General features: G+C 44.8%; 2 protein-coding genes across 2 annotated transcripts; one reads left to right on the top strand and one right to left on the bottom strand.

Moving 5' to 3' along the window:
• Positions 1–115: 115 nt before the first annotated feature.
• Positions 116–9,095, bottom strand: C1H11orf1 (chromosome 1 C11orf1 homolog). Its single transcript, XM_040426412.1, has 4 exons — positions 9,009–9,095; positions 4,072–4,276; positions 2,117–2,186; positions 116–571 (listed from the first exon to the last, which is right to left on the bottom strand). The coding sequence occupies exons 2-4, from the start codon at positions 4,273–4,275 to the stop codon at positions 462–464; spliced, it is 384 nt and encodes a 127-aa protein (XP_040282346.1). The 5' UTR covers position 4,276; positions 9,009–9,095; the 3' UTR covers positions 116–461.
• FDXACB1 (ferredoxin-fold anticodon binding domain containing 1) lies at positions 9,091–24,810 on the top strand. The gene is made up of 6 exons (XM_040426401.1): positions 9,091–9,198; positions 9,710–9,889; positions 10,801–10,957; positions 13,426–13,629; positions 21,729–21,875; positions 22,698–24,810. Exons 1-6 carry the CDS (start codon positions 9,192–9,194, stop codon positions 23,839–23,841), a joined length of 1,839 nt encoding a protein of 612 aa, XP_040282335.1. The 5' UTR covers positions 9,091–9,191; the 3' UTR covers positions 23,842–24,810.

Below are 24,810 nucleotides of genomic sequence, written 5' to 3' on the forward strand. Positions count from 1 at the left end.
AGAAGCTTAATACAAGGCACTCACTAATGTATTGTTAATGACCATATTGCCTCCTTTGCTAATTTTTCTATCACATTATACATTGCTCGTTTTCGGGGGTCACGACCACCCTGCAATCCAGCCACAGTGGCCGTGTTTGCACACTATAGGAAAAAGTGCTGGCCTCTCTGCTGGCTGGGACCGTGCATAGGCCGATGCTTTTTACTATAGTGTGCAAGCACGGCCACCACTGCTGGATTGCAGGGTGGTTGTAACCATGGAAACAAGCAGTGTATAATGTGATGGAAAAATTAATCCAGCCAGCAAAGGAAGCAATATGGATACTAACAATACATTAGTAAGTGCCTTGTATTAACTTTCTCTACATAATAAATGCAGTTTGTTGAAGTGAGACAACAACCCCTGTAATGTGTCTTATAAATTCATATTATTCTGGACTGACAAAAATCTGGTGATGATGGCTAAGAGCTACCATAGTCCATCATATAGCAGGATTTCCGTTGAGATTGTGATTGCGGTGGGTTGAGTTCAGGCTGATGTCCAGGAAAAACATGAGGCTCTCTCTTGAAAACTAAAATAAAGAAAGAAAATTAATAAAACTAGAATTTACACACCTAAATCTGCATATAAAATGACTATATGCACTGTCCTGAATGTATTTGTCCGAATGCAGCAGGTCAAAAAGTTCTACAATAAAAACAAAAACAAAGGTCACCCAGCGGTAAAATCTCACTGTACTCCAGCAGTGATGTTTTGGAAGTTGCTGCTGGTCTCTGTTTGCTTGTCCTGGTCACGTCCATCCACCTCTGCTGCCCATCACTGACCTCAGTAGTCTTGTTCCTAACACGTCAGTGTTAGTGCTGAGACCAGTGACTGGCTGCAGCGGTCATTCGACGTATGGCACGTCATCGCTGCACAAAAACTAAACAAAGACTGGTGAGAAGCAGCAGCAGAGCCGATGGGGTGTGATTTTACAGCTGGGTGGCTTTTTGTGTTTCTAACTTTTACTGCAGCTTAATAATTAAAACAATTAGACCATCCCTTTATTGGCTGTCAGGAATTATGACAATGTGCGTATGTGTCAGTGCAATGTTATACATGGGGCACAAGAAAGAGGCGGCACAATCTCTGCTGACTCTACTTACTTAGCACTTTTTCAAGAGACCATGGCAGCTTTTCATGATAGACTATCAGGGCACCGTCCTGTGGATGCAATACCACATTACTGTGCCACATGAGGTCACTATGGACATCACACCCCATGTTCTGATCAGAAGCCTAGTGATGAGCTTGGCAGTTAAAACAGACTGCAAATATATAGTAAGTATTTTGTTATGTTCTGGAAAACCCCTTTAAAGGCTATGTAAACCATCGGGGTTCATTTTTTTCTATCATTGCATTTTAATTATTTTGGGTTAAAAATAATGTTTTAAGTTGGTCTTTATTCCAGTGTTTCCCAATATCCTTTGGCTGTGCGGGCATGCTGGGAGTTGTAGTTTTGCAACAGCTGGAGGCACACTGGTTGGGAAACACTGCTTTATTCATAGTTTTCAGCCATTTCTGAGTAACAGGGATTAAAAATCAGTCTGTTTGCAAGCTGTCACTTTCTGTTTTCTATGAATTTCGTCATTTGACGGCTCATGTGTAGCTCTTATCTCTTATCTCCTGACCTCATAAACACTTATTTATGCCACATTCTTATCAGTTTGATAAGAATTGCCCTATAATGAGGTCAGGAGATCAGAGATAAGAGCTACCCATGAGCTCTCAGAGCTGAAAAGACTGCAAGAAAACAGAAATTTGCAAGCAGATTGCAAACAGACTGATTTTTAACCCCTTTAACTCAGAAACCACTGAATATTATCAAGAAAGACCAATTGACAGGGATTCAGTAGAAGGGAGGAGGTATCTGCTCAGAGAGAGGAACCTAATAAAGGTGCTCCGTCTCCATGGGATGGCAATGTCACTTATGTCTCCTATGAAGATCAGGAACACGGTAGGTGCAAATGAGCACTTTTAACCCTTTGGTATGGGTATGTGATTATGTGATCCTGAGCAGGGGGTGAGGCCCTGTTCTGAGTTATTAAAGTCAAAATGTGATAAGTCTGTTCTGTACCTTGCCTCCCCGCAGAGCCCTTGTTCCTGAGATATTCAGCACCGTATGACGTCTCGTAGTAGTGAGCGTACTGGAAAAAAGAAACCAATTTTGCTTAGTAATCTGACTCATCATTATTCTGGAGCGAAAATATAGCTAAAGTCAATATAATAGATATGACCAGTCACTGTCATATCCTATGATAACCTGAGCAGGCCTGTCATATCCCATTTGCAGCCAAGCTACATCTGAATGCCGGGGTCTCGTACATGTGAGGTCACATAGCCTACACCACGGGATCAGTTAGCCCACGATGCACTATACAGAACTCAGTCATGGGGGCAACGGCGCCTGTATAAGAACGGTGTATGAGCAGCATTTTACCACTTCAAATAGTCGGTCACTTTCCACTTCTTCTTTCTGCCCTGTAGTATGGTGACCATAGAAGTCATAGGAAGTAGTTAAGGTGGTGGAGAGGAGTATAAAGTTATTTACTAGCTGCATACACTTTTTTCTATGATTGGGCAGAGCGTTCAGTTTACCTGAGCAATCTGCCTGATCACTGGCAACGGCTTGCCCTCTTAGTGGACCTGTTCAGGTCATGTATCCATATTAAAAAATTGCTCCTGACTTCAGTATTTAGGTCCAGGCAGGCGTTATTAAAGTTTTTTTTTGAGAGTTCAACATTGATGGTCTATCCTCAGGATAGGTCATCGATATCTGATAGGTAGGTTGTCTGACTCCCAGTACCTTCATCAGTCAGCAGTTTTAAGAGGCCATGGTGCTCCATGAATGCTGCGGCCTCCTCACAGCAAACCAAGCACAGGCCATGTGACCGATGCACGTGACGTCACTGGCCTAGGAAGAAGCCGTGGCAATCACTGGAGGCTCTACAATCAACCGATCAGAGGGAGGCCCCCACCGATCAGACACTAATGACCTTTCCTGAGGACAGGCCTTCAATATTATTTTATTTATTTATTAATGATATTGAGGACGGGATTAATAGCACCATAACTATTTTTGCAGATGACACTAAGCTATGTAGTACTGTGCAGTCTATGGAAGATGTCCATAAAATACAAGCTGACTTGAACACTCTGAGTGATTGGACATCAACTTGGCAAATAAGGTTCAATGTGGACAAATGTAAAGTTATGCATCTTGATAGTAATAATCTCTGTGCATCATATGTCCTAGGGGATGTAACACTGGGAGAGTCACTTATAGAGAAGGATTTGGGTGTCCTTGTAGATATAGATTAAATAACAGCATACAATGTCAATCAGCTGCTTCTAAAGCCACCAGGATATCATCATGCATTAAATGAGGCATGGACTCGCGGGGCAGGGATGTAATGCTACCACTTTACAAAGCGTTGGTGCGGCCTCATCTGGAATATGCAGTTCAGTTCTGGGCACCAGTACATAGAAAGGACGCTCTGCAGCTGGAAAAAGTACAGAGGAGAGCGACTAAACTGATAAGGGGCAGGGAGGGTCTTAGTTATGGAGAAAGATTAAAAGAATTTAATTTATTTAGTCTTGAGAAGAGTCTTGAGTCTTGAGAAGAGACGTCTATACAAATATATAAATGCGCCATACAAAAAAAGACAGTGAAAAACTGTTCCATGTAAACTGTTCCAACATTAATGCTTATGAAAATGTGTATAAATCTGAGTCTCACTTCCTTCTGGGATTTGCGTCCCCACCTATCCATTGGTTGAACTTGATGGACGTTTGTCTTTTTTCAACCGTATCAACTATGTAACTAAAAACTCTCAAAAAAAACAAGCAGTGCTATGGTACCTTTGCTAAATGGTGGAACTCATCATTGGAAGATCTAAGGCCAACAATACTCCCCTCACTAGAGAGGTTCCCCTATGCCATTTCACATGTTAATAACCCCAAGACCACTTGTAATCATGCCCCCAGAATCATTAAAAAAGTAGCATATTGGCTCCATATTGTCCTCAGTACCTGAGAAACCGTTGGTTTCCTTTCCGCCAGTTTACACAGATCATAATGTTCCTGATTCCAGTTTCCAATGAGAGTCTTATTGCAGTAGGAGTCCTCTTTGGTTGTGCACCTCCATCCATACTGCTTGAACTTTGTATCTGGTCTAATATCTAGCCATACTTCACCATGTCCATCTGCCTTCAGATCAGAACCAAAATGTGACATTCTGCAGAAGAAAGTCAATTGAGTTATAAGTTCTGTCATATAAAACATGTCTATGGTCTGAAAGAAACTTTATTAAAAATGGAGGATCCCCTTTTACTGAGCCATTAGAAGCTCCTTCCAACTCCCCAAGTTGTAGGTTTTTCATTCACCATATATAAACTGACCATTTTACGTAAGGGGCTACCGGGCGACTTTGGCCATGACAAACGTTGAGCGACCAAACATTGCACTTTAGAGCAACCTGAATAACAGGTAATGAAAGTTGCTGAGATCGCGACCTGAAAGTGACAAGAAATCCATCTTGCGTTCTTCCACTCCATTTCTGACATATCCTCAAAACCACTTCTGGGGTCCCCACCTATTGGGAGAGATGGCTGCTGTGTCCAGGTAAAGAATGGAATGGTGGTTGCATCAGAAGAGAGGGCCTGACTAGAAGCTGTTGTCAGAGAAGAGAGCATCTGAATGGAGCCTGTTGTCAGAGGAGAGAGTGCCCGACTGGATCCTGTTGTCAGAGGAGAGATTGCCCGACTGGATCCTGTTGTCAGAGAAGGGAGTGCCCAACTGGATCCTGTTGTCAGAGGAGGGAGTGCCTGACTGGATCCTGTTGTCAGAGAAGGGAGTGCCCAACTGGATCCTGTTGTCAGAGGAGGGAGTGCCTGACTGGATCCTGTTGTTAGAGGAGGGAGTGCCCAACTGGATCCTGTTGTCAGAGGAGGGAGTGCCCGACTGGAGCCTGTTGTCAGAGGAGAGAGTGCCCGACTGGAGCCTGTTGTCAGAAGAGCGAGTGCCTGACTGGATCCTGTTGTCAGAGGAGCGAGTGCTCGAATGGATCCTGTTGTCAGAGGAGGGAGTGCCCGACTGGATCCTGTTGTCAGAGGAGGGAGTGCCCGACTGGATCCTGTTGTCAGAGGAGGGAGTGCCCGACTGGATGCTGTTGTCAGAGGAGCGAGTGCCCGACTGGATCCTGTTGTCAGAGGAGCGAGTGCCCGAATGGAGCCTGTTGTCAGAGGAGCGAGTAGCCGACTGGATCCTGTTGTCAGAGGGGGGAGTGCCCGACTGGAGCCTGTTGTCAGAAGAGCGAGTGCCCAACTGGATCCTGTTTTCAGAGGAGGGAGTGCCCGACTGGATCCTGTTGTCAGAGGAGCGAGTGCTCGAATGGAGCCTGTTGTCAGAGGAGGGAGTGCCCGACTGGATCCTGTTGTCAGAGGAGGGAGTGCCCGACTGGATCCTGTTGTCAGAGGAGGGAGTGCCCGACTGGATCCTGTTGTCAGAGGAGCGAGTGCCCGACTGGATCCTGTTGTCAGAGGAGCGAGTGCCCGAATGGAGCCTGTTGTCAGAGGAGCGAGTGCCCGAATGGAGCCTGTTGTCAGAGGAGGGAGTGCCCGACTGGATCCTGTTTTCAGAGGAGGGAGTGCCCGACTGGATCCTGTTGTCAGAGGAGCGAGTGCTCGAATGGATCCTGTTGTCAGAGGAGCGAGTGCCCGACTGGATCCTGTTGTCAGAGGAGCGAGTGCCCGACTGGATCCTGTTGTCAGAGGAGCGAGTGCCCGACTGGATCCTGTTGTCAGAGGAGCGAGTGCCCGACTGGATCCTGTTGTCAGAGGAGCGAGTGCCCGAATGGAGCCTGTTGTCAGAGGAGCGAGTGCCCGAATGGAGCCTGTTGTCAGAGGAGGGAGTGCCCGAATGGAGCCTGTTGTCAGAGGAGCGAGTGCCCGACTGGATCCTGTTGTCAGAGGAGGGAGTGCCCGACTGGAGCCTGTTGTCAGAAGAGCGAGTGCCCAACTGGATCCTGTTTTCAGAGGAGGGACTGCCTGACTGGATCCTGTTGTTAGAGGAGCGAGTGCTCGAATGGAGCCTGTTGTCAGAGGAGGTAGTGCCCGACTGGATCCTGTTGTCAGAGGAGGGAGTGCCCGACTGGATCCTGTTGTCAGAGGAGCGAGTGCCCGACTGGATCCTGTTGTCAGAGGAGGGAGTGCCCGACTGGATCCTGTTGTCAGAGGAGCGAGTGCCCGACTGGATCCTGTTGTCAGAGGAGCGAGTGCCCGAATGGAGCCTGTTGTCAGAGGAGGGAGTGCCCGAATGGATCCTGTTGTCAGAGAAGCGAGTGCCTGACTGGATCCTGGTGTCAGAGAAGAGTGCTTGACTGGAGTTTATGTCAGAGGAGAGAGTGCATAGATAGACACCGTCTAAGCCTGGGCCCTCTGAGAGACTGTTGTACCCATTATTCTTGTTGCCCCAGATAAGTTCAGTAAAGATGGATGTTCAAGTTACCTCTGTGTCCTCCTGATTTCTTCTCCCATTCTTGAGTGGACACCTAGAGCCACAGGTGCCAGAGTACATCCGTAGGGAAGGAAATCAGGAGAGAGACATTGCCAGCGACCATACCTCATTATCTGGGAGGAGAGATTGCACTTTATAGGAACTGCTGCTGGATGTGCTGCTATCTGTTTTTTGCACTTAGTAAAGAAAGATGTGTTTTGGTCTATAATGTCTGCCTGATCACCTTTTCACGGCACTGAACCCCAGGGAGCGATGGCCTGAGGTAGGACACCGTGTCACAACATCTCATCAGGGCCACTGCCACTCCCATCCTCTGCTCCTTGGGGGCTGGCTGCACAGGCACTGCTCTCATCAAGGCTCCTGTGCTGCACTGCTCACCTGTACTGACGCCTGTCATCGCTGACCGGAAGGCAGAAAAGGGAGAAGCTTACGTGCCCAGCAGCAGTGGTCGAGGATGCGCTCCTAGCCGTGTGTGCACTGCATGCGCCAACTTTCTTAGGTGCGCTTTTCACAACTTACCTCACTGGGTCTGGAAGGTTGTGAGGCGTTTTACTGTAAAATGCTCAGAATCTCTAAAAGACTGTGCAAATTATTCATGTAAATTCACGTGTAAGGTCTCATGAACACGGCTGCTGTATTTCAATCAGCAAACAACGGATTTGTGTGCACCTATAGGAAGAAAGGACTATTCTTTTCAGTAATGTGTACCACAATATCACATATTCTATCATTTGAGATACAGCCACACGGATCCACAAAAATAAGTGTGGCCCTGTAGAAATGAATGGATCTCCCAGGTGAAAAACAAAGTCATGTGCATGAGGCCTATATACATTATATGGTGTGCACCATTTTTAGACAATAGGTGCACTTTGGGTAATTTCCTTTCAATTACAGTATGTGCGTGTATATTTGTGTGTGTGATATATATACAGTACAGACCAAAAGTTTGGACACACCTTCTCATTCAAAGAGTTTTCTTTATTTTCAGGACTATGAAAATTGTAGATTCACACTGAAGGCATCAAAACTATGAATTAACACATGTGGAATTATATACATAACAAACAAGTGTGAAACAACTGAAAATATGTCATATTCTAGGTTCTTCAAAGTAGCCACCTTTTGCTTTGATTACTGCTTTGCACACTCTTGGCATTCTCTTGATGAGCTTCAAGAGGTGGTCCCCTGAAATGGTTTTCACTTCACAGGTGTGCCCTGTCAGGTTTAATAAGTGGGATTTCTTGCCTTATAAATGGGGTTGGGACCATCAGTTGCGCTGAGGAGAAGTCAGGTGGATACACAGCTGATAGTCCTACTGAATAGACTGTTAGAATTTGTATTATGGCAAGAAAAAAGCAGCTAAGTAAAGAAAAACGAGTGGCCATCATTACTTTAAGAAATGAAGGTCAGTCAGTCAGCCGAAAAATTGGGAAAACTTTGAAAGTAAGGGCTAATTGACCATGAAGGAGAGTGATGGGGTGCTGCGCCAGATGACCTGGCCTCCACAGTCACCGGACCTGAACCCAATCGAGATGGTTTGGGGTGAGCTGGACTGCAGAGTGAAGGCAAAAGGGCAAAAAATGCTAAGCATCTCTGGGAACTCCTTCAAGACTGTTGGAAGACCATTTCAGGGGACTACCTCTTGAAGCTCATCAAGAGAATGCCAAGAGTGTGCAAAGCAGTAATCAAAGCAAAAGGTGGCTACTTTGAAGAACCTAGAATATGACATATTTTCAGTTGTTTCACACTTGTTTGTTATGTATATAATTCCACATGTGTTAATTCATAGTTTTGATGCCTTCATAGTCATGAAAATAAAGAAAACTCTTTGAATGAGAAGGTGTGTCCAAACTTTTGGTCTGTACTGTATATATATCCAATGACACTGGGGGAGAAGCCTCTACTGATCTGCACACTATATGCATTGGGACTGTGTTTTCTGACACTTGTTTTTTATCTTATTATTTTATAGATTTTTGTTACAATCATGGAAAAAAACATTACTTTGGCCTAAATAAATTGTAGAATATGAACTTGAGTATGGTGGCTCAGTGGTTAGCACTGGTGTCTTGCAGCGCTGGGGTTGAATCCCACCAAGGACAACATCTGCATGGAGTTTGTATGTTCTCCCTGTGTTTGCGTGGTTTTCCTCCGGGTTCTCCGGTTTCCTCCCACACTCCAAAGACCTACTGATAGGGAACTGATTGGATACTAATGTATGTAAAGCGCTGCAGAATGTAGTAGCGCTATATAAGTGCATAAAATAATAAAAATAATAGTATATATATATACATATATCAGAAGGAAACAGCAGCACTAGGTAAAGCATTTCTAATTCTAAATAGCATGTGATCCCTTCATAGATCTACATACACACAGACATAAAGATATAGCATATACATAGAGCAATATAAATACTAACTCCCTGGCTGCACAGGGTTAATACATACCCGGCGCTTCGCTGTGGATCCAGTTTGTTGATATTTGTTGCTTAGTAACAGAACGTGACGTCACTCGCATGCGACCGCAAACCAGGAAGCAAGCTGCAGGAGCGGGTCACGTGGCTCTCCGCCGGCCGGTTGTACCCCTGGTGTAACGGGACAGGACTGTCAGTTCCTGGAGAACCTAAATACATGATGGGTGAGCAGGCCTCCCTGTGCAAGAAAGGTTCCGGGCTCATTACTGGGGGGTTCGGACAGAAATATCAGTGCTACAGTAATTGCACATGGCCGGCACAGCGTCCTCGACATGTGGTGCTTCCTGCAATAAATGTGCAATTTCTTTATAAAGCTACATGTTGGCATGCTGTTCATACATCCACAATGGCGGTCAGGGATCTCTGCAGGTCTGACTGCTAAAACAGTGGCGACCATACGTGTCCTTCCAGGGGAGGGTAGTGTTACATGACACTCATTCCCTTCATCATGTGATGTACGGCTGCATTAAGTCCTCCAGAGCAGACGCTGCATATGGTGGGAGTATCATAGAGCTCATTGGACCCATAGGATTATGTCCTTATCTGTAGTAACCCCAAAATAACTCTTCGCGTAATGCCAATCGCCAGGGGATTACGGCTCTGAAGCCTGCAGAATTGTTAATGCAGGCTGTAACTCGGGATCAGTAGACGATAAATGTTGTGTTTCTTATTCAGATCAAGATCCGGAGAAGAAGACGCTTGCTCTTCTGTTGGTTGGAGAAGGAAATTTTTCATTCGCTGCCTCCCTGTGTGACGCCGGCAGCCATCACATTACTGCCACCTGCTGTGAGTCAGAAGAGGTTGTGTGCACCCAGCACCTCACATGGAGCAACGTCCAGCACCTTAGAAGTCAAGGTAAAGTAAGTAACCCTGCAGTGCATCGTGCCAGTGAGAACCCCATTGTTTGGGGCTGTGTACGTCTCAAATTTGCGGGGCTCCAATCAGTTGCCATGGCAGCCGGGACGCTGCTGAAGCACTCCAGGCCTGCTATGGCAATCTCCATACTGAGCTATGCACGAGGCACAGCTCAGAATGTAGAAATCCTATTCACCCTAATAGATCTCTATTAGGGTGAATAGGAGAGGGGATCAAAAGATCCCATGTACTAGGCCCCTATGGGGGCTAATAGTAAAAAAAAATATATATTAAAAGTTAAAATCACTCCCCCGTTCCCAATTTTCTATATAAAAATATAGAAACAATAAAAAAAAACATATTAGGTATCGGCACATCCGAAAATGTCTGAACTATTAAAATATATAGATATAAAAAAAAAATCCTGTATGGTAAACGGCGTAATGGAAAAAACTGGAAAACACGCAATTTGCAATTTTTTTGTCATCTTGTCCCCCCCCCAAAAAAAATTTCAATAACAGTGATCAAATAGATGTACATACCACAAAAATGGTAGTAATAAAAAATACAGTTTGTTACACAAAAACAAGCCATCATACAGCTCTGTAGACTGAAGTATAAAAAAAGTTATGTCTGTCAGAATATGGCAATGCAAAGAAATTATTTTTTTGCCACACAAAATATTTTTTTTTCCCTTTTTCCAATACACGACATGGTAAATTAAATGGTGGCAATAAAAAAAAAAAAAAAAAAAAAAAGCATCTTGTCCCGCAAAACAAAAATCCTTCATATAGCTATGTGAACTGATTTTTTTTTTTTAAAAAATGAAAATAGTCCTGGTCTTTAAGGGTTTAATATCATAAATGAAATTTCCGTTTTTAGTGTGGTATTTTTCCTGCCATTTACTGTAGGAGCAGCGGTTCACTTTGGCGTGGATGCCACAAAGCTCCATGAATATGTCTTTCTCTTCAATCAACCTTACGACAGAATCGTTTTCAACTTCCCGCACTGCGGCAGAAAGGCGGGGGTGAAGAAGAACAGAGATTTGCTGTGTCATTTTTTTCGCAGGTAAGGGTTGTCTCGGTGGCTGCTGCAGTAGTAGTACATGGCGGCTATTCCGGTGGATGATCCATGACCGGGCGCAGCGCACACAGCGGGGGTCAGTCTTAGTAGTTCTGTACTCTGGCTTATAAAGGAGGCTGTAGAGCAGGGGCTGCCTTCTTTGATGCCGATATACCCTAGTAGGCTTATTATTTTTAGGACAGCCCCCCGCCCCCTTCAGTCTTGGATGTGTTTTCAAGCAGCGAACGCCGTAGATTGATACCGGTCTGTTTTATTACCGGAATTATCAACTGAATACCAAGAGCTAAAAGGTAACCCGGCATTTATCCCCAGAACATTGTTGTATATTAACCCCTTAACAGACAGGCCTTTTTGGGTCTTAAAGGGAATGTGTCATCAGAAAATAACCAGTTTTCGCCCTCCTGCCCAGGCAATTTTTTGCAAATCTGACATGTCACTTTATGTGGTAATAACTCTGGAAAGCTTTTACTTATCCAAGCCATTCTGACATTGTTTTCTCGTGACACATTGTACTTCATGACAGTGGTAAATATGAGTCCATATATTTCACCTTTATTTATAAAAAAAAATGAATCCAAAATTTAGCAAACATTTACCTCGTAAAATAGTTATTACGTTACATTTCCCATATGTCTGTTTTATGTTGGCGTAATTTTGTTTCTTTTTTGGGATGTTAGATGGATTAGAATTTTAGATGCAATTTTTAAGAAAGTTTCCAAAACCCAATTTATAAGGCCCAATTCAGTTATGAAGTCACTTTGTGGGGTTGACATTATATAAACCACCCACAAATGACCCCATTGTAGAAACCAGGGCTGTGGAGTCGGAGTCGGGGGAAATTTTGGGTACCTGGAGTCGGAGTCGGCAAACAATGCACCGACTCCGACTCCTACTAAATTTAGATTGGAATAAAAAAAAAAAGCAAGTTTAAATGTCCCAATTCACAAAAAGTTATAATTAATGACTTCTCTACTGTAAGAATAAAGACCAATGCATGCAGTGCCTCACGTAACCGCAAAACGAACACGTTAAGTGACCGTGAAGAAGCATGCTTTTCATGTGCTTCACTATATGGCACGCAACGCACAATTAGGAGCTGCAATACTTATACTTTCCATAGTGTTGTGTTCAGCTGTTACAGGGAACGCAGCGTCCATGTGTAACCTAGCCTCTCACTGATAAGGGATTAAATAAATATGTTTTTTGCAGGACTAGAGAGTGAGACACTTGTATAAGTGAAGGGAATGGAGGGCCAATAGCTCAAGACTGAAGCTGTAAACCATTGGAAAAACTGCTGTCATTTAGCTAAGGCTATAAAAACTTGTTGGCTTCCCAGCCAGTAGTCCTGTGGTAGGTTGCGTTTCTTTCCCTCAAGGAATGTATAAAATACATTCGCATATTAATACCGGGGAGTCGGAAGTACATAAAACTGAGGAGTCTGTGTCGGAACATTTATCTACCGACTCCACAGCCCTGGTAGAAACTACACCCATCAACTTATTCAAATATGAGTTTACAAACTTTTCAAAATTCAGTTTTTTTTTAATCATTTTTTTTTCCTCCTGTAAGACAGCAAGGGTTAACAACCAAACAAAACTCAATATTTATTTCCCTGATTCTGCAGTTTACAGAAATGCCCCATATGTGGTTGTAAACTGCTGTATGGGCACACTGCAGGGTGCAGAGGGGAAGAAGCAACATATATTGATTTTGGAGGGAAGATTTCACTGGGATAATTTTAAGTTGCCATGTCGCATTTTAAAGGGAACCTGTGACCTCCAACAAACATCCCAAGCCGGTGTTTTGTGATATTCCCCCTACCCGTGAGATTTCCCTACCCTCGTCACTTTCTGTTGTGACGCGGCCGCATCGGACATGAAGTTCCAGCTTTGGAAGGAGGTGCGCCGCACAGGCGCACAACGACGGGTTAGGGAAATTTCCGACCAGAGTTGGGGGGAAAAGGAGCCACCTAATGCGCTTGTGCCTTACCTCTTAGCTGGACACCGTCCGACACTGCGCATGCGCCGGGAGCCTCACCAGCGTAAGAGATCAACCAAGAACCAGTGCAGATGAGACTAGCTCCAGCAAAGGCTCACGGTCGGGGAGTAGTTAGCTGCGCTTGCGCACTGGCCTGTAATTTTTCCCTACCCTCTAACCGCTGGTGAGACTCCCGGCGCATGCGCAGTGTCGGCTGGTGTCCAGCTGAGAGGTAAGACGCAAGCGCATTAGGTGGCTCTTTCTCCCCAACTCTGGTGTTAAATTTCCCTACCCAGTTGTATTTTTTTGGAGGCGGGGGGGGGGGAGTAAAAAATCTCCAGCAATTCTGGCATTTTTTTTTTTTCCAGCATCCATTGTGCCAGTTGAATAAGGTGACATTTATATAGTTCTGTCTGTTGTGTCTACATTGGACAGCACAAACTAAATGCGTTTTTCCGATGCTTTTTGTATCACAGTTGTGCGGAAGTTCTTTCTCCAAAAGGGGAAGTCCATGTGGTCTTATGCCAAGGGCAAGGTGGCACTCCTGCAGATCAGCCCAAGAGGGAATGGCATAACAGCTGGCAAGTGGCAGCCATGGCTGCTATGGCGGGGTTCATCCTGACATCGGTGGTCCCTTTTGATTCTGATCAGCACTGCGGTTACCAGAGCACGGGGTACAGGTAAGGGGACGATCTGCTGCTTGTTCATATAACCTGTACAAAACACTCAGAAAATCTCCCTGACATCTACCTTTAATAAATATGCATTAAAAACTGAAAAACCCTTCAAAAGAATTACTGTATATACTCGAGTATAAGCCGACCCGAATATAAGCCGAGGCCCCTAATTTTACCCCAAAAAAATGGGGAAAATTATTGACTCGAGTATAAGACTAGGGTGGGAAATGCAGCTATAATGCAGAGTGTATGTGTATATAATGCACACACTCTACATTATATACACACATCTGCAAGAGGGTGACTCAGATTGATAGGAGTCTGACTCTGACTCCCTGTATTTAATGCAGAGTGTGTGCATTATATACACACACACTCTGCATTAAATACAGGGAGCCATCCACAGATCTCCCCCCTAAACAGTGCCATCCACAGATCTCCCCCCTAAACAGTGCCATCCACAGATCTCCCCCCTAAACAGTGCCATCCACAGATCTCCCCCCTAAACAGTGCCATCCACAGATCTCCCCCCTAAACAGTGCCATCCACAGATCTCCCCCCTAAACAGTGCCATCCACAGATCTCCCCCCTAAACAGTGCCATCCACAGATCTCCCCCCTAAACAGTGCCATCCACAGATCCCCCCCTAAACAGTGCCATCCACAGATCCCCCCCTAAACAGTGCCATCCACAGATCCCCCTACAGTGCCATCCACAGATCCCCCTCCCCGACGCTCACAGCAGTATATTTATAAACTAATCAGTAACTACTTTAACTTTAATCATTGCTCATTGCTGAGCTCTTTACTCAGATTATTTGGATATCTTACTTTGTCTTAGCTCCGGTAATAGCAGGCAGTGCGGGGGGCGGCGCTCACTCACTGACGTCACGCACCTGCTCCTCCCACTAGGCGGCGCAGGCGTGTGACGTCAGTGAGTGAGCGTCGCCCCCCGCACTGCCTGCTATTACCGGAGCTAAGACAAAGTAAGATATCCAAATAAATAATCCAGGGCTTTACTCATTATCTCCTGGGGGGCCCCGTGGGCCCCCCTGACTTAGGGGCCCCGTCGCAATTGCGACCGCTGCGACCCCTATAGCTACGCCACTGTTGGTCAATGTAAGTTGCCATAATACAGACCTAGACTCGAGTATAAGACGAGGGGGCTTTTTGAGCACAAAAATATGTGCCAAAAAACTCGTCTTATACTCGAGTATATACGGTATTTATAAAGATTCAATAATCATCTGAAATTTTACGTCGGTCTAGATTTACCACTTCCCATCCGGGCCATTTGCCCCCTTCCTACCCAGGCCATTTTTTGCAAATCTGACATGTCACTTTATGTGGTAATAACTTTAGGACGCTTTTACTTATCCAGGCCATTCTGAGATTGTTTTCTCGTGACACATTGTACTTCATGATAGTCATAATTTTGTGTCAATATATTTCACCTTTATTTATGAAAAAAATCCCCAAATTACCCCAAATTTTTAAAAACTCTTGATTTTTGAAATTTCACTGCTTTTAAAACAAAGTGATACCTCATAAAATATTTATTACTTAACATTCCCCATATGTCTACTTTATGTTTGCATCATTTTGGAAATGTAATATTTTTTTTTTTTAGGACGGTACAAGGCTTAGAATTTTAAAAGCAATTCTTAAATTTTTTAAGAAGATTTCCAAAACCCACTTTTTAAGGACCAGTTCAGGTTGGAAGTCACTTTGTGGTGCTTACATAGTGGAAACCAGGGGCGGACTGACCGGTCAGGCACTTCAGACGTGGTCTGGGGGCCCGTCGCAGCCGTGCACATTATGACTGCAAAGTTATTAACCCGGGCCTGGCTATCAGGGCCCTGGCGCAGCGTCGCGAATCGCGATATTACCTATAGGATAGGACTCGGGCCGCACGCCTGCCTATCTACGAGTGAGCGCCAGGTGTCTAGGACAGAGGTAAGTATTGGCTTTTATTTTAATTTTTTGTGTGCCAAGCCAACTTTGGGGGACATTACTGGGGGGCACAGGAGGCGAGGATACATATTACTTAAGGGACAATGGGGCGCAAACTACTACATGGGGGCAGTGTGGGAGACAATTACTACTGTGGGGGCAGTCTGGGGGGAAATCAATACTGTGGGGGACAATTGGTACTGTGGGGGACAATTGGTACTGTGGGGGCAGTGTGGGGGATGTCGCTATTGGGTACGAACTATAGGGGCATTTCTATTACAAAGACATATTAGGGGATATTATTTTTCAGGGACACTATACAGTCATTACCTGGAGCACAATATAGGATGTTATTATTACTGGGGGCGCTATAGGGGGCATTATAATTTCTGTAGACACTTAAGGGACATTTGGGTTTCATTTATCAAACTGGTGTAAAGTAGAACTGGCTTAGTTGCAAACAGATTCCACTTTTAATTTAAGTCAGCTCCTTTTGAGAATGAAAAGTAAAATCTGATTGGTTGCTATGGGCACCTAAGCTAGTTCTACTTTACACCACTTTGATAAATGACCCCAATTATGAGAAATCCTAAGGGCTCTTTCACACCTGCGTTCTTGTCTTCCGGCATAGAGTTCCGTCGTCGGGGCTCTATGCCGGAAGAATCCTGATCAGTTTTATCCTAATGCATTCTGAATGGAGAGAAATCCGTTCAGGATGTCTTCAGTTCCGGACCGGAACGTTTTTTGGCCGGAGAAAATACCGCAGCATGCTGCGCTTTTTGCTCCGGCCAAAAATCCTGAACCCTTGCCGCAAGGTCGGATCCGGAATTAATGCCCATTGAAAGGCCTTAAGCTAAACGTTGTTTCGGCGCATTACCGGATCCGACGTTTAGCTTTTTCTGAATGGTTACCATGGCTGCCAAGACGCTAAAGTCCTGGCAGCCATGGTAAAGTGTAGTGGGGAGCGGGGGAGCAGTATACTTACCGTCCGTGCGACTCCCCGGGCGCTCCAGAGTGACGTCAGGGCGCCCCACGCGCATGGATCATGTGATCGCATGGACACGTCATCCAGGCGCATGGGGCGCTCTGACGTCATTCTGGAGCGCCCCGGGAGCCGCACGGACTGTAAGTATACTGCTCCCCCGCTCCCCACTACTACTATGGCAGCCAGGACTTTAATAGCGTCCTGGCTGCCATAGTAACACTGAAAGCATTTTGAAGACGGATCCGTCTTCAAATGCTTTCAGTTCACTTGCGTTTTTCCGGATCCGGCGTGTAATTCCGGCAAATGGAGTACACGCCGGATCCGGACAACGCAAGTGTGAAAGAGGCCTAACGTGTCTGTGTAACAAACTCTGTAGAGACAAGATGCGGCTGAAAGAATTAGTCATGGCGGTCTGGGTCAAACGGAGGAGAAGAGGAAAGAGAAGGTCTACATGACAGGAGATGTCACTGGATGTAACAGGTATGTGATGTTGTATTCTCCTATATGTAGAGCTGGCTCACTACTGTGACCTGCGTCTCATCTTCTCCTCCAAGTGTTTTTTTATTATAAGGCCACTTTCACACTAGCGTTAAAGTTTTCCGGTATTAAGTTATGTCATAGGGTCTCAAAACCGGAAAAAAACGTTTCAGTTTTTTCCCCCATTCATTACAAAACTGAACAGAACGGAATCCTCCATAATGCATTCCGTTCCGTTAAGTTGCGTTGCCAGACCGGAGAGCAAACCGCAACATGTTGTATTTTGCTTTCCGTCCTGGGATGTGGAGCAAGACGGATTTGACACAATAGAAAACTGTTCCGTCCCCCATGGACTTTCAATGGAGTTCATGACGGATCTGTCTTGGCTATGTTAAAGATAATACAACCGGATCCGTTCATAACAGATGCAGGCGGTTGTATTATCAGTAACGGAAGTGTTTTTGCTGAACCCTGCCGGATATAGCAAAAACGCTAGTGTGAAAGTAGCCTAATTTATGTATTTTAAATTTGGCAACCAAAAATGTCATTTGGCTCCTGGGTATTTTTGCAGTCCTATGTAACACTACAAATAACACAAGGTAAAAGGGCTCTCTGGGATTTAAATATTGATAGGTGATGTGGGTCTGGCTTGAGGGTGGGTGGGGACACAGGGGCCCCATAATCTCCTATTGCCTGGGGGCCCATGAGTTGTCAGTCCGCCCCTGGTGGAAACCCCCCATAAATGACCCCATTATAGAAACTATACTCCTCAAGTTACTCAAAACTGATTTTACAAACCTTGTTAACCCTTTAGGTGTTCCACAAGAATTAAAGGAAACTGGAGATTAAATTTCACTTTTTTGGCAGATTTTTCCATTTTAACCCCTTAAGGACTCAGGGCGTACCGGTACGTCCTAACTTTAAACAGACATTGCGGCGCGGCGGGGGTTAATAGTAACAGGATGCCCGCTGAAATCATTCAGCAGGCATCCTGTCACAACGCCGGGGGGGGGGGTCACAGCCGCATCGGGTCCCCCCATGCGGCTGTAGGGGGGACCCGATGGCATGGAAGGCAGCACGATGTCTAAGGAAGGCATCGCGCTGCCTTCCGGTGAAGAGCCTGTGAGATCCAGCCCCCTGGATCTCACAGGCAGGAAGCTGTATGAGTAATACACACAGTATTACTCATACAGCCAATGCATTCCAATACAGAAGTATTGGAATGCATTGTAAAGGATCAGACCCCCAAAAGTTCAAGTTCCAAAGTGGGACAAAAAATTAAGTGGAAAAATAAAATTTTCCCCCCCAAAAAATTTCAAGTTTCAAGTAAAAATAAACAAAAACTTAATTTTCCCCAAATAAAGTTAAAAAAAAATTGGTAAGAAATAGGGGGGAAATAAAAAGTATACATATTAGCTATCGCCGCGTCCGTATCGACCGGCTCTATAAACATATCACATGCCCTAACCCCTCAGATGAACACCGTAAAAAACAAAAAAAAACAACTGCTAAATAAACCATTTTTTTGTCACCTTACATCACAAAAAGTACAACAGCAAGCGATCAAAAAGGCGTTTGCCCACCAAAATAGTACCAATCTAACCGTCACCTCATCCCGCAAGCTGTTATTGTGTAAAACTTACATAAATAAATAAAAAAGTATACATATTAGCTATCGCCGCGTCCGTATCGACCGGCTCTATAAAAGTATCACATGACCTAACCCCTCAGATGAACACCGTAAAAAATGTAAAATAAAAACTGTGCTAAATAAACCATTTTTTGTCACTTTACATCACAAAAAGTGTAATAGCAAGCGATCAAAAAGTCATAAGCACCCCTAAAATAGTGCTAATAAAACCGTCATCTCATCCCGCAAACATCATACCCTACCCAAGGTAATCGCCCAAAAACTGAAAAAATTATGGCTCTCAGACTATGGAAACACTAAAACATGATTTCTTTTGTTTCAAAAATGAAATCATTGTGTAAAATTACATAAATAAATAAAAAGTATACATATTGGGTATCGCCGCATCCGTGACAACCTGCTCTATAAAAATACCACATGATCTAACCTGTCAGATGAATGTTGTAAATAACAAAAAATAAAAACGGTGCCAAAACAGCTATTTCTTGTTATCTTGCCCCACAAAAAGTGTAATATAGAGCAACCAAAAATCATATGTACCCTAAACTAGTACCAGCAATACTGCCACCCTATCCCGTAGTTTCTAAAATGGGGCCACTTTTTTGGAGTTTCTACACTAGGGGTGCATCAGGGGGGCTTCAAATGGGACATGGTGTCAAAAAAAACAGTCCAGCAAAATCTGCCTTCCAAAAACCGTATGGCATTCCTTTCCTTCTGCGCCCTGCCGTGTGCCCGTACAGCGGTTTACGACCACATATGGGGTGTTTCTGTAAACTACAGAATTGGGGCCATAAATATTGAGTTTTGTTTGGCTGTTAACCCTTGCTTTGTAACTGGAAAAAAATTATTAAAATGGAAAATCTGCCAAAAAAGTGAAATTTTGAAATTGTATCTCTATTTTCCATTAATTCTTGTGGAACACCTAAAGGGTTAACAAAGTTTGTAAAATCAGTTTTGAATACCTTGAGGGGTGTAGTTTCTAGAATGGGGTCATTTTTGGGTGGTTTCTATTATGTAAGCCTCACAAAGTGACTTCAGACCTGAACTGGTCCCTAAAAATTGGGGTTGCTTCTAAACTTCTAAACCTTGTAACATCCCCAAAAAATTAAATATCATTCCCAAAATGATCCAAACATGAAGTAGACATATGGGGAATGTAAAGTAATAACTATTTTTGGAGGTATTACTATGTATTTTAGAAGTAGAAAAATTGAAACTGGGAAATTTGCAATTTTTTTTTACAATTTTTTAAATTTTTTTTTGTAATTTTTTTATTTATTTTTTTATAAATAATTTTTTATTTATTTTTTTTACTTCATTTTACCAGTGTCATGAAGTACAATATGTGACAAAAAAACAGTCTCAGAATGGCCTGGATAAGTCAAAGCGTTTTAAAGTTATCAGCATTTAAAGTGACACTGGTCAGAGGATAAAAGAAATTAGTCCAACAACTGAAGATGATTTAAGGAACAAATCAAATTCCCAACGCTGCGTTTCCCCAGTATCTTCACTGGTTCTTCACGGGAGAAAAAAATGGTATATGGGAGTCAGATCCAAAAGGATATAATAATCAGAAAGAACTCCTTCAAAAAAGTTCCTATAGTTGGTAGAAAGGGCCCCAGATGTAGGCTTCAGGTATATGATGTCTGCATACTGCTTGATCTTGGCGCTTTATAAAGGGAGCATCCCTAAAGGTCCCTCCCCCCCCCCCACTTCCTATTCCCTCCCCTCCTCCTTCCCTCGAAAATTCGTCAGCAAAAGGCCCATTATTAATAGGAATGCTAGATCCCCCTTACATGGAGGGAATCATCCCTCCACCCACAGCAGTGCCCCAACATCTAGTCCCTAATAGGACTAGAAGTACTTGCAAGACGCCGCTTTGACCATTGCTAATACACAGTCCTGCTCTGACTGTAGCAATCAGGGAATCTGAACTCCTTGTATGCCGCAATCAAAGCTAATTGTGTCATAAAAGGGGAAAGCCAAAGCGGGATCTCCTCTTGGATTATGTCACAGGGTCACCTTTACTCACACCGTACATGAAGTCACTCCCAAGGACCAGTCTGTGTGCTTATTAATGCATAGGCGAACGTACTTGCTTATACATAAAACAAAGTGTAGGTGTTGGCCCCCAAACAATGTTTCTCACCTAGCCTGCAACAATTGTGTGTGTGTTTAATGCACAGCACAAAAAAAAATTAATAAAAAGTTAATTTAATCACTGACCTATATTTGTTCTCCTAAATGGAAGCAAATGATGGAGCAACCACTGCAAAAAAAACGAGGCATCATACATGCATGCTGTCTTACAACAACAAAAAACTGATATTAAGATTGTTTTGGTGCTTAATAGGGTTTGTTGGAGATCAAAAAAAAAACTTTGGGCAATGTGATAACAAAAGAAGCAGTACCCGTCTGTTAGATCCCCTGTCTTTTCAGTGCCACCGCAACAGTCGTCGTTTACTTGTCTGCAGTGCTCGTCCACACCTGACCTCTGCAGTCAGTCACTGGCCTCAGTGGTGTACGGCTTGGGAATGCTGAGGCCAGTGATTGGCTGCAGCAGTCGCATGTGTAGATGGACACTGCAGCCAACAAGGAGCACTGGTCCTTTTGTTATTTTATCACTGTTATTTATAATCTCAGAAAACCCTTTAAAGGGGTTCTCCGGGAATGAAGACTTTTTGTCCCCATTCCCCGATCTGGTCCTCTGTTCTGGCTCCTGCACGTCCATGTTCCGGTCCCCGGACTGTTTACATCCTGTGGTAAATGAAAATGGCCACGTGCTTTGCTGCAGCCAATAACTGGCATCAGTGGTGATATGCCACTTGTGATCATGTGACCATGCCCATGCACCACCGAATGTAAACCGTCTGGGGACTGGAACATGGATTTGCGGGCGCCAACACGGAGAACTGGAGTGGCAGGGAGCAAGTAAGTAAGTAGGAATGCATTACTTATGGAAGCAGACTCCTTTAAGGCTAATCATGGCTGGTCTTCGAGGAGTGAACATTTCTTGCTTTTCTTGTTTCTTTTGTAGGAGCCAGCAGAAATCCTTCCATGTGGTTGGAGCTTTGACTCATGTGTTCACCAGAAGTCTACCATTGGAGAACCTAGCAGCATTGCAGTTAATCGATGCACTAACTTCTGTCCAGGATCCAAAATGCACTGAAGCTGCAGTAGACAGGTGAGGAGGGAGTTTAGGTTCTTTTAGGCTCTGTGCACACTGCGTCTAAGTACTACATTTGTCATCCTGGCAAATATGTCACAAACATCCATAGGGTGTCATTTACCTGACGGAGGCTACATAGTGTAAGTGACATAAAAACAAGTGTAGATATACGATGATTGGCTGCAGTGGTCATATGTCATCAACAGGCCACAACATGTTAAAAATAACAAAGATGCATTGCTATCCTCCACCGATCCCCCGCCACTGGCTCGTCACACTGCTCTGTGCTTCCTGTCCCGACTTGGCATGCTAGAAATGCTAGGAAAAGTCTGGTCAGCCAAACACTGGCCTTAAAGGAGTTCTCCTATGATTAAAGGGGTTAGACATTATTTGAATTTTTATAAATTATTTTAATATATTTTTTAAATTATTATTTTTTTTTTTTAGGCGCCCATTGGAATATACCAGTAATAGGCCTGGAAGCCTTGTACAGGTTTAGGTCTATTACTACTAAGGAACGCCTTCCCCGATCTCAGCGAGGGGAAGATGTTCTGGCCCAGGTTTTATAGCTCTCAGATACCATGGTCACATTTAATGCCTCAGGTGCCATGGTCCAATGTCTGCCATCAGCGTTATCAACGATCGCAGACATTAGCCCTTGTTGTCTGTGGCGCCTGCTCAGCTCCACATTGGGCTCTAGTTTTGGTGGGGGTTGGGAAGGGGTTTATAGATGAAAGCTGAGCTCTGTTTGATTGCTGTGGGCCGCAGGATCAGAGTTCCTGACATTGTTCATATTTGAGATCCTAAAAATGTATTTTTACGTTTTGTGTCTTTCAGGGGTTTCCTGTGGAACACATCATGTCACCCCATCAGTGTAATATATAAAGAACTGATAAAACGTTGTGAAGAGAAGCTGCCCCTAAACGTCATAGAAGACCCGTTTCCCCTTACTTGTCAGGACGACTCTTGTTTAGGTCGCCCTTCATATCAAGCAGCTCCCTCCAGCCTTTACTTTGTGATGCCTGGTAAAGACAAGGGAGCATCGGAAATTATGGATGACTTCCCCAAGAAGGATATTCGGCAGGCGCCTTACCTCGGCAGTATCCAAACCAATCCTGGCACTGGGCTATGTCATCTAAGACACTCACTTACATGCTTTATTGATGACATCACACGCAGAGCCATCCTAAGACCCAATGACCTCACCATTGTGAGTGGGCTAGTTTTTAGGAAGTGCTTAATATCTCCCAGGACGATGCCGGTTTATCATGAGGTCCTCATGATGTTAGCTTATCGAGGTCATACCATGACAGATCGGCTCCAGCTGTTGATGGACACTGTCAAGGACGCCATAGACACCATTGCGGTGTCGGTTATCCTCCCTTCCACGGAAACCAAGGATAATGAGAAAATGGGAAATTGTTTGTCAAGATTCGTTATAACGTTTCATCAGAACAATGAAGATTACACCATCACCTTTTCCTCTGCCGATTTTGATCAGATAATAGGGACAATTAGGACGGTTCCTCCCGGAGAGCAGTACGAAGAGCTTGGGTTTCTTACAGTAGCTCTGAATATAGATTTAGTGGCCATGAGTCTTCTGGGTATTGAAGACTGGCGAATGCTTTGGACGGAAGATGAAAGGTTCATAGAACAATTTCGTCATCAGGACTTGAAGCCTTTTCAGAGCTTTTCTCTGTATCCGCCATACTACATTCACGATGTTAGTTTTTGGGTTGACGGTAACTCCGTATTTGATCATGTGCAGTTTCACACCATAGCACTGCGAATGTCCAAGGGAAACATTGTTGATGTTCAGCTGCTGGACCGGTATGAAAATGTGGAAACTGGGAAAACTGGTCTGTGTTACCGGATGAAATATCAGTCTTGTGATCGAGCCCTTGGCTACAGATCAGCACTGACAATGCAGCTACTGCTAAGGGAGGAGCTGCAGAGGAGTCTCCGGGTCATTGTCCGGTAGCAGAGCAGTCTCCGGGTCATTGTCCGGTAGCAGAGGAGTCTCCGGGTCATTGTCCCGATAGCAGAGGAGTCTCCGGGTCATTGTCCCGATGGCAGAGGAGTCTCCGGGTCATTGTCCCGATGGCAGAGGAGTCTCCGGGTCATTGTCCCGATGGCAGAGGAGTCTCCGGGTCATTGTCCCGATGGCAGAGGAGTCTCCGGGTCATTGTCCCGATGGCAGAGGAGTCTCCGGGTCATTGTCCCGATGGCAGTGGAGTCTCCGGGTCATTGTCCCGATGGCAGAGGAGTCTCCGGGTCATTGTCCCGATGGCAGAGGAGTCTCCGGGTCATTGTCCCGATGGCAGAGGAGTCTCCGGGTCATTGTCCCGATGGCAGAGGAGTCTCCGGGTCATTGTCCCGATGGCAGAGGAGTCTCCGGGTCATTGTCCCGATGGCAGAGGAGTCTCCGGGTCATTGTCCCGATGGCAGAGGAGTCTCCGGGTCATTGTCCCGATGGCAGAGGAGTCTCCGGGTCATTGTCCCGATGGCAGAGGAGTCTCCGGGTCATTGTCCCGATGGCAGAGGAGTCTCCGGGTCATTGTCCCGATGGCAGAGGAGTCTCCGGGTCATTGTCCCGATGGCAGAGGAGTCTCCGGGTCATTGTCCCGATGGCAGAGGAGTCTCCGGGTCATTGTCCCGATGGCAGAGGAGTCTCCGGGTCATTGTCCGGTAGCATTTACCGATTCTGTGTTTTATAGATGTATGAGGGGGTAGTCACACGTGGCAGATTCATTGCAGAAATTGCTGTGACTGGCAAACCCTTTCCATCCAGCTGGTTGGGGTTGATTCTGCAGCAGGTGTATGGATTTCTGCTGGACGAATGGGATATTCGCATTTTTTTTCTGCAGCAATCTGCCACGTGTGAATGTATCCTAATGCCCTGGAAAAATCTGCCAAAAATTAACAGTATGGCTTATAATAAAAACCTCCC

The sequence above is a fragment of the Bufo bufo genome, chromosome 1 (genome assembly GCF_905171765.1).
Source record: "Bufo bufo chromosome 1, aBufBuf1.1, whole genome shotgun sequence".
NCBI lineage: Eukaryota > Metazoa > Chordata > Amphibia > Anura > Bufonidae > Bufo > Bufo bufo.